The following is a 10048-nucleotide window of genomic DNA, read 5'->3' as shown; positions in this document are numbered from 1 at the left end:
CTTCTACTTAAATATGACTTCTAAATCACTTATAAATGCACCGGTACAAAAGTTCATGAAAGCAAATAAGTCATAGATTTACCATATATATCACATATTTTCTAAACATATCCCCCTTCTACAGTTGGATTCAAACCACAAATATATTAAAAAAAGGTTGAACCCCAATCTTGAGAGTTCTCACCGCCTAGCTCCTAGAGCTTTGTAAGAGAGGTAAATCTTGAGATGTGTCCCAGTAGGTTAGGGAACAAAAGTCGCCTGTACACTGAGCCTACAAGGAGTTCAATTTCATGTTTCAGAAATCGAACCCCTACACTGCAGCTGTCAGCAAGACGTAAGATAACCTCACTCCTATCCTTTGCACTACTAGACTATGCTCCGGGAGACCAAGCCATAAAGATATTACACGCCCTGAATATACATTTCCATATATTCATGTACATAGGATTGGAAGTTATTAAGATTAAATAGTTGAATACAATAAAATTGGAGAATATCTTGTCATTATTTTCTGTACCAATTTTATCGTGTCTATATATCAACATATAGAAACAAAATTATTAAAATTACAGAACCAGTGTTCATATATATACATGTTCTCATGCAGGAAAGCATCCAAGATGACACGAGTAGAGTGAATCCATGTTGAGATCAAGACCATTAATCCTTCCATCTTCTGTTGCTACTCCTTCGTAAGCGCCACTGCAAATCACATACTACCAATTACTAATTTTCTACTGACTATACACGAACTCCGCCACATGTTTATACTGTTTGGTGAATCAATAAGCTAATTCTGGTGAATGTATAAATCATTATTTATTGACCCTCAGAGAAAAAGAGGTACGCATCTGATTATCAAGTCAGTGAAGAAGCAATTCAGTTTTTATTTATTCGAATAGTTACCACTTACTTGATGTTAAGGCAAGGAAGTTGAGATGCCATTAAGAATGTAGGCATATTATTGCCATGATTTTGCTGGTCCCAATGTGGTTGCTGTACCATTTCCTTCTCCTTTTCTTTTATCTATTCCCAGATCACAAAATACTCTTAACATCATCAGAAATTGTATAATGTAACTATTCGCAACCCTCTACAGTTATATAAAAGCATGTCAATAATTTAACTAATTCTCCACATTCAGCAAAAGAAATGAGACCTGTTTTGCTAGCATATAGTTCTGTTCTTGTAATGCCTTCTCCTGTCAAAGTCCAGAACAAAATTTAAGAGTTTGAAGCGGGAAAATTTTGACATGAAAACAAATATTTACATTAGTAAAAAATTAAGCCTTCTGAGGTATTACATATTCATAAAATACTAAGCTCACACGTATAGAATAACAATGTAAAAACGGCTATTCTGATTTCTTCCTAGCTAGTTTTGGTTGAGAGATTTTATTGCGTCCATGACCATCATGCTATTGATAGAAAGCTAAATAAGTTGAGCACAAGTTTAGTTTGCAATTCTGGAAATAAGGTTGGTTTGTCTCCCTCAGATATAATAATCAAAGCCAAGCTTCAACTCAAGGGTTTCCTTCCTTTTTACGGATCAGAAAATAAATCATGGGAAACGGATTTGTTCAGTGTGTAGACCAGTATGTTGGTTCACAATTGCCATAATCTTTCCTACTGTTAGGAAATATTGATATTATAGAACATTTAGTTGCTTGTTTTATTAGTATTGTTACTCTTTAAACTCTCCACATATAGGATGGATACAACTAGACAATATTAAAAAAGTAAACTTTTGAATACAATTAAGGTGCTAAAGAGGATGAACCTTTCGCTGCAGTTCAGATATCGATTCATACAATAGTTGATTCTGTGAATATAAAATATACAATTTAATTAGAACACTAATAAGGAAATAAATTGTAGTAAAATCAGTACTATAAACTTGAAGACTAAATTATTATATGCAAATATATCTTACTTTTCGAGATCGAATATTCTTAAGAGCAATTGCAAGTTGTTGCTCCAAATTCTGAAGATCTCTCTGGCTTAGAGAGTGCAGTTCTTCTCCCATATAATGCCTTTAAATGCAAGTAAATATTGAAATAATAACATGGAAAAAAGACATAGATCCTTAAATTTCATCATCTCCTAAAATGACTTGTGCATTTACCTTTGCTCTCTCTGCAGTAACTCAATTCTAGCCTTGAGTTTGTTATATTCTAGGGTCCAGTTTGCCTGCATATATTTGAAACATTTTAGAATATTTAGTATAAAGTAATAGATCCAACTCAATACTATAATATTATGCAAGATTTTATCTTCTTTTTTCCTTTCTTAATATTGTAGAGAATTGCGTCCACCATGCTAACATACCATTAGTATATTATCTGTCTAGGCAAGGCCAGAAACGGTACTATTTAAAACTTCATTGTCAATATTAATTATCATTCATAAATTGAAGACTTACAGGTGACACAGGATCGTTTAAAACCAATTGCTTCTCCGCAAATGAATTTCTTTCATATCGCTCTAGGATCCTGTCCATGCTGTCAAGAAAAATTTATATATTAAGACACGATAAAATTCAGTTTAGATATAAAAAAAATATGTTTTCTTGAACCGCCTCATGAAAAGTAACTTGTTTGAACATGGAATATATTTATTAATAATCTATAATATTTTAACATATGTCTTATAAATAGACGATTATGTGGAAGAGCGGAAATTACTAATCACTTTGCTACATATATCTTTAAAGAAGATAAATTGTATGAACAAACAGAGAGATGTTCAGCCTTTTATGATTTGCTAAAGCATCAGGATTTTGGGCAAACTATTTGTGTATCATCTTTGAACTTTGAGAGGCCTTTTTTCTTCACTTTGCAAGTTCCTAGGGGTGGGCGCGGGTCGGTTCGGTTCGGTTCTCTTTAGAACCGAACCGAACCAAACTTTTCGGGTATCTAGTAAATGGAACCCTCGGGTCCAAATATAATTATGGAACCGTTCGGGTTCGGTTCCATTCGGTTCGGTTCGGATCGGTTCGGTTCGGGTTCGGTTCGGTCGGTTCGGTTCGGTTCTAAAGAGAACCGAACCGAACCAAACTTTTCGGGTATCTAGTAAATGGAACCCTCGGGTCCAAATATAATTATGGAACCGTTCGGGTTCGGTTCGGTCGGTTCGGTTCGGTTCTAAAGAGAACCGAACCGAACCAAACTTTTCGGGTATCTAGTAAATGGAACCCTCGGGTCCAAATATAATTATGGAACCGTTCGGGTTCGGTTCGGTCGGTTCGGTTCGGTTCTAAAGAGAACCGAACCGAACCAAACTTTTCGGGTATCTAGTAAATGGAACCCTCGGGTCCAAATATAATTATGGAACCGTTCGGGTTCGGTTCGGTCGGTTCGGTTCGGTTCTAAAGAGAACCGAACCGAACCAAACTTTTCGGGTATCTAGTAAATGGAACCCTCGGGTCCAAATATAATTATGGAACCGTTCGGGTTCGGTTCGGTCGGTTCGGTTCGGTTCTAAAGAGAACCGAACCGAACCAAACTTTTCGGGTATCTAGTAAATGGAACCCTCGGGTCCAAATATAATTATGGAACCGTTCGGGTTCGGTTCCATTCGGTTCGGTTCGGATCGGTTCGGTTCGGGTTCGGTTCGGTCGGTTCGGTTCGGGAGATTTGCCCAGCCCTACAAGTTCCTACAATTTCTGTTACATTTTACCTAATGCTCTGTCGTATAAAACTGTTCACGTTGAGGTGCCATTAGGGCTGTAAGCAAAAATCGTCAAACCGAATCGAAATCGCATTTTAGAAATCGTAGGTTTGGTGCCACGTGAATCCATATCAACAAAATGATTTTGAACCAAACCAAACCAAACCAGTTAGGCTTGAGAATTTTAATTGCGGTTTAAAATCAAATCAAACTGATGAAAAAATATATAAAAATAAAAAAATAAATTTTTTTGAAAATTTATCCAAATATTTAAAATTCAATAGTTTTGTGACTTTTGTCATTTGTGGGCATATTTGTCAATTTTTAATTTTCTATTACATATATATTATTATTACCCAATAATCCTAATTAGTTATTATTATTATTTTTTTGTCAACTTTTAATTTTTGTTTTGGTCCTAGGGCCTCAAAAGCCATATGAGCTCCAAATTAGAAAAGAGGAAGAATTATGGCTTGAACTATATTGGTTGCAAACTAAGAAGGAACCTATAGTGCTGCGCCAATATTTAGATGAAGTGGAGGCATTGGATGATTCAATAAATGTTGTGGCATGTGATTTATATTTTCTATTACCATATTTTCGAAGATTCTCTTATCTATCTAGTATCTAGTACTATGATTATGTAATGAATGCATTTGTTTGACTATGCAGACGATGAATCATATGTGATATCAACTGATGTTTGAGTATAGGCAAAAAATTGAGTTCGTAACAACATATAACCGTAAACTTGTATAATTGTTATGTTTGGATATTACAAACAATTGTTTTATTATTGTGGTTGATTATTCTCTCTGTCTAATCAGTAACATTTTTTTTCTTGCAGATATGATGATAATGACTTGTTGGACATCATTAATGTTTTTTGTCTTGTGTTTAGTTTAGTAGACTTTTATTGTAACGTTATCGTAACGTCATTAGCCTAAAAATAATGAACAAAAAATTATGTTTTACTTTATTATGAATTTATTTTGATTTAATTGGTATTTAAATTTATAGTAGATATATTTAGTTTGTTTTAGATTTATTGCTAGTAAGATATAAATATATATTGAATTTATTGAATTAAAAGTGTAAAAGTAAACAAGCAAAAAAATATACGGTGAAACCGATGATTTAAATCGAACCAAATCGTTAGGTTTAGATTTGAGTTTTTTTTTTTTTTAATCGTTTAAAATAGTTTGGTTTGGGTTTGAATTTTTCTCAAATTGATTTGAACAATTTGATTTGAAAATCTGTCAAAAATCGATAAAATCGGACAATTTACACCCTTAGGTGCCATTGGTATCTTATTTTGTAATAGGATACGGCAACAGTAACACGGTATGATTTTATAATTTGAAATTTTATAATATCTTAGTTGTCGACCTCTATTAATGTGTAGAGTAATACTATTTATAGTCGCTCACTACAGTAGTCGCCCTACGTGACATCCTAAATGGCAGTTTATGATTTAACTCTCATTTGATAGCAATTTTTCATCCCAAAAAATCAATTTTTTTACTGTTATTTCACTCTTTCAGCTGTCATTTTTTACTTCTTCACTCACAAATGGAACCCATTTTTCCTCTTACGGTCAAAAAATCAATTCTTATAATCACTACCGAACAAGCCCCTAATAAATTAATGTGGTAGTTTTTTATTATCTCATACATCAAATCACTAACTATTACATGTATGCGACTGTGATAGTGAATTACTGCAATATCATTATTCTAATGTATAGTACTGTGAAAATGATGCTTCCCAATTCGGACACTCTTTGGCCATTCTTGGAATTGAATGGCCGGACTATTTTACCCTTCATTAAGTAAAAACAGATGGAAAAATGTGAAGAGGCCTAAATCTGTTGTTATTTCAAACACCGAGGACAAAAACCAGACGGAAAGTTAGTTGGGTCGAGATCGCTATTTTGCCAAAGCTTGGGACGAAATTTGCAATTTATCCAAACTGAAAGAATATAAAGAGGAACAGATAAAAATGTGCAATATAGATAAAATGTTAATAAATAAAAGCATTTTGTCACGGACTTAGTTTTCGCGCTGTTTCACGACCGTTGCCGAGACGGATTGATCGCGACCGTGGTGGACGTAAGTATTTGCCAACATAAAGATAATGGTATAGAGCTGATATATTTCTAACACTAGAGATCAACTAATCATATTTGGACTATAATTTAAAGGTACGAAAATCAGAATTATGTCAACAATATATGTGAGTTTGTTGCATTGTATGGTGAAACACTTGATAATCGATTCAAATTTAAAAATTTAAGATTTAAATTAGTGCTAGACATTTTCATATCTTTTTCCAAGTCCTTGATGAATGGTGGGGTGGGGATTTTTTAAGACCAAGGGCTTGTTTGATACAAGTCAATTCCATTGAAAATTTCCACCAAAATGTGTTGTTTGATAAGCAAAAATTTTCATGGAATTCATTTTCCACCCTACCCTAACGTGTCAACCCAAATTCTTGGTTTTGGTAAGAAAGTGTCTTCCAACATCTTCTTCTTCTTCCTTTTCTTTTCTTTTTTTGTTATTAATTTTTTGGGCAATGGAAACAAATTTTATCCACAAATATTGCAAATTTTATCCCTCTAATTGATAATTTTTATGGAAAATAAAGTCAAATGAACATCAAAAGATCTAAAATTTCAACAGTTTTCAAGTGAAAAATTATATTAATCAAACACATTTAATTGACAATTTCCAGTAAAACAAGTTCTAGGCAATTCAATTCTCTAAAATTTGTTTTATTTTCCCCCAGATTTCATTCTTAAGATCAAACGGATCCTCAATGCATTTCCTTCTTAAATGTTTAAACTTTTATATGAGCTAGTTCAAAATAACACTGTAGCAAGTATAGATTTGCATTTTAAAAAAATTATACACATGTCAAGCATCATAAAAAGTGAATGAAGATGTATGTGTGAGAGAAAATTTCATCTTTTCATAAACAATTAATGTAAGCAATATACATCTATTAGTATTGATTAAAAATATAAATCTAACATTTGTAGTAGACTTCAAAAAGAAAAAAACCTCACAATTACTTCACCATAACTAGTTTATATAACTTTTTCTTCTTAACCACACCCCTTCATTCATGTGTCAGTTGGATTAAGACTCTTTCTGGGAAGTGATTGTAATCAGTAATGTTAATAAATAAAATTGAGTGATGAAAAAGTGGGTATTGGACCTTGCTACATGTACATCAAGTTTTATATAATGGTTTACATAATGTTATATGTCATTATATTATTTGTTAGTTGAAAATACTGTTAACTCTTTCATCTAATATTTTCCCTCCACATCATTTTATATAATTCCTTATGTACCATTTTTATGTACAAATAGCATAATTCTTATTAAAATGATTTGATCAAAAGTGTATAGGTCTTCAAAAATAATGTTATTCATAGACAGCAACTGGATTGATTATCCTAGCATAATTTTAACAATTTAAAGAAGGAACAACTTTTGATAATGTTATGCTACCTATGATAATTACTACAGTCGTAGGCTTTGAATATCACTACTTTTTATATAACGTTTAGCAAAAATCTAATTTTAAGTTTCAAAGTGTTCCACCTCATTTTTAATCTAAATTAAATTCAAAAATTAATTTCAACCACATATTTTATAAGTTACATAATTTTTTAACCACATAATTTATCTTCTCCTCTCAAAATCAATTAAAAATATATTTTAATCCCCAACAATCAGGGGCTTAGTATTATCTTCGCGTTTCACGTATCGCATGACTTTCAACAAACTTTATTCACTTGTTTCTCTTCAACCTCAAGGAAAACCCGATCTGAACCCTAGCATGTCATAAGTAGTATGAGAACTCCTATCATTATAGCTTTTGGAAAGTTTTTCTCTCACCCCTTCGTACTTCTCGAACTAAGGGCATCTCCAACCATGACACCATTTTGTACCATTTTTTGGTACAAAGTTGCTCCAATCCAACACCAAATTTTGCACCATTTAATATGGTGCAACACTATTCACTTTGCACCATTTTGCACCAAAATGGTGCAAGTGTAAAATGTCCATTTTGCCCTTATTTAACATTTTTCAAATAAATTTGTTGAGGGTATTTATGTCATTTGTGCTATATATTTTTTAATACAATAAATTATTATTTTTATTTTTATTAATATTAATATTATTTGTATTTAAAATAAATTTTAAATGTAAGACATATTAATTAATAAATTAATTAAAAGACGAAAATAATTTAAAATACATCGAATACAATTATTTATTAAAGTTAATACGAAATATATTAAATAGCGACATACATCCGATAATCTAATTTTATTTTTAAAAAAGGATACATAAGGATACATACATATCCTTGCTCGTCATAAATAAATCAAGGATAAAGAAACTCACATTACACTTCAAAATACATTAATCGACCATTTGTGGGATGAAAATATGAATTCTGAGAATTAAATTGCAAAAATTTAGCGATTTCGTAATATCGTCTATCCAAATTCGAAATGCATTGTACTATTTTCTTACGGCATGATTTTATATTTTCGTTGTTGTAGTATTTTTATTATTTGTTCTATGTTTTTTATATTTATTAATGAATTTAATCTTTTCCGTAATTTAACATAATTATTTATTTAGTAATTTATGTATTTATGAAATAATTAAATAAATAGTATTTCAAATAAGTAAATTATAAAAAAGAAAAAAAGGGAAGAAAATGGTTAAATACTGTTCATTTGGTGTAATTTTTGGTGTAATGGTTGAAGATGAATTTTAATTTGGTGCAAGATTTGGTGCAAAATTTGGTACAAAATGGTACAAAATTTGGTGCTGGGTTGGAGATGGCCTAAGGCTGCTACTTCCCCGTTCATAGTTTCTGGTTATTAATAAAATAGAAGAAACTAGACACAAAATTCGTAAACTATCTATCAAACACTTTGGTCAGAAATATTGACGAGAAAATTAAGGAATTAATTCATAAAGAATCTAGAAAACCCTTTATAGAAAACTGAGGGCTCCTAAAGTATAATTTGATAACTGAATGATATCAGCGGAGAATTCAGTATATGTTATAATAAACTAGAAAGAAAATAATCATCAGATGGTAGAGCTGGATAAAATCATGATCAAGAATGCAACCTTTAATTAATCAATTAATTTTTGTTATTCTGTTTGATAAAAGATGAGTAATATCATCAACCTAGAATCTAAAATCTTCAAGGACAATAGTTTAGATAATTAGATGGTATATTAATCATGGATAAAATTGATTAAGCACCACAGCAATCACATAAAAATAAAGAAACAAATTATGACCAAGAATTTCCGCTGATGAATTTTTTTTTTTTTTTGTTTCTTATAGAAAAGGAAAAATAATAAAAGCATCTGTTTATGCAGCTTATATTACCATAGCAAACGACTATATATCAGAAGACTCTGAGATTACAGCTTACTTAGCTATAAAAGGAGGGAAAAAAATTATTATTTATGGTTCAAAATTAATAAAGCAGTCAAGAATTCATAATGAGAAAACAAAAATGAACTCCACAGAGATCATTCAACACGCAAAGAAATTAACCGAAAACGATATTCGCTACATCGACAATGGTGTACGGGTCGAAAATGGAAAACGTACGTACCAAGAATCAGTGGAGTACTCAATGAGCTTTCCTTTGTTGGAGAAAATAATCAAAGCTACTTCTGCATCGCACATCACAGAGAGTTCATGAGCTTTCTTCAGCAAACCCGTCCTCCTCTTCGAGAAAGTCACCTGCCTATTAATTTTATTCTCTATACGCTTCAACTGAACCTTTCCTCTCCCCATTTTTTCTCACTTTTTTTCCTTAATTTTGTAGAAATCAAATCCCACAAAATTAACAGGAAAAAAAAAATCCCTGAAATTGCTACTTTCCTTAACCCTAGATAGATAATGACAGAGACGTCTAGGTTTATCTCCATTAGCTAAAGTAAAGGGCAGTAGATTTCTTTCTTCTTGTCGTTTCCATTTGGTGAAAAACGTCTGGTCTACTTGGCAAAATATGCTGTCGGATAAAGCGTGTACAGATATAAAATGGTATGTGAAATCACCATACTAATGAAAGGAAAACCATATGGTTTCAAAGAATGTGTTGTCGAATTGTGATTGGTTGGAGTCACTGGGTATTCGTTGGTCCGGTGGATTACGAATTCACAGATTTTAAGGAAAGTATCCGTACGATAAGGGCTGTTTAAATGTCAAGAAATGTACGGATTCGATGTCTTTCTATCTTGTAATTTCTGTTCAATTGTTCATAATTAAAAATAAAAAAATCTAATAGTCTCTTAAGAACGTTTGAATCATGTAAAAATGAGAAT

At 31.8% G+C, this 10048-nt stretch overlaps 1 protein-coding gene across 1 annotated transcript; it reads right to left on the bottom strand.

Annotated features, from left to right (window-relative positions):
• Positions 1-399: 399 nt before the first annotated feature.
• Positions 400-9749, bottom strand: LOC111403309 (truncated transcription factor CAULIFLOWER A-like). The gene is made up of 8 exons (XM_023031758.1): positions 9334-9749; positions 2422-2500; positions 2125-2189; positions 1933-2032; positions 1780-1821; positions 1160-1201; positions 914-1026; positions 400-702 (listed from the first exon to the last, which is right to left on the bottom strand). Exons 1-8 carry the CDS (start codon positions 9516-9518, stop codon positions 600-602), a joined length of 729 nt encoding a protein of 242 aa, XP_022887526.1. The 5' UTR covers positions 9519-9749; the 3' UTR covers positions 400-599.
• Positions 9750-10048: the final 299 nt, after the last annotated feature.

This window comes from Olea europaea, chromosome 11 (genome assembly GCF_002742605.1).
Source record: "Olea europaea var. sylvestris chromosome 11, O_europaea_v1, whole genome shotgun sequence".
NCBI classification, from domain to species: domain Eukaryota; kingdom Viridiplantae; phylum Streptophyta; class Magnoliopsida; order Lamiales; family Oleaceae; genus Olea; species Olea europaea.
The sequence above is the reverse complement of the archived record's forward strand: the minus strand, read 5'-3'. Positions and strand labels throughout refer to the sequence as shown.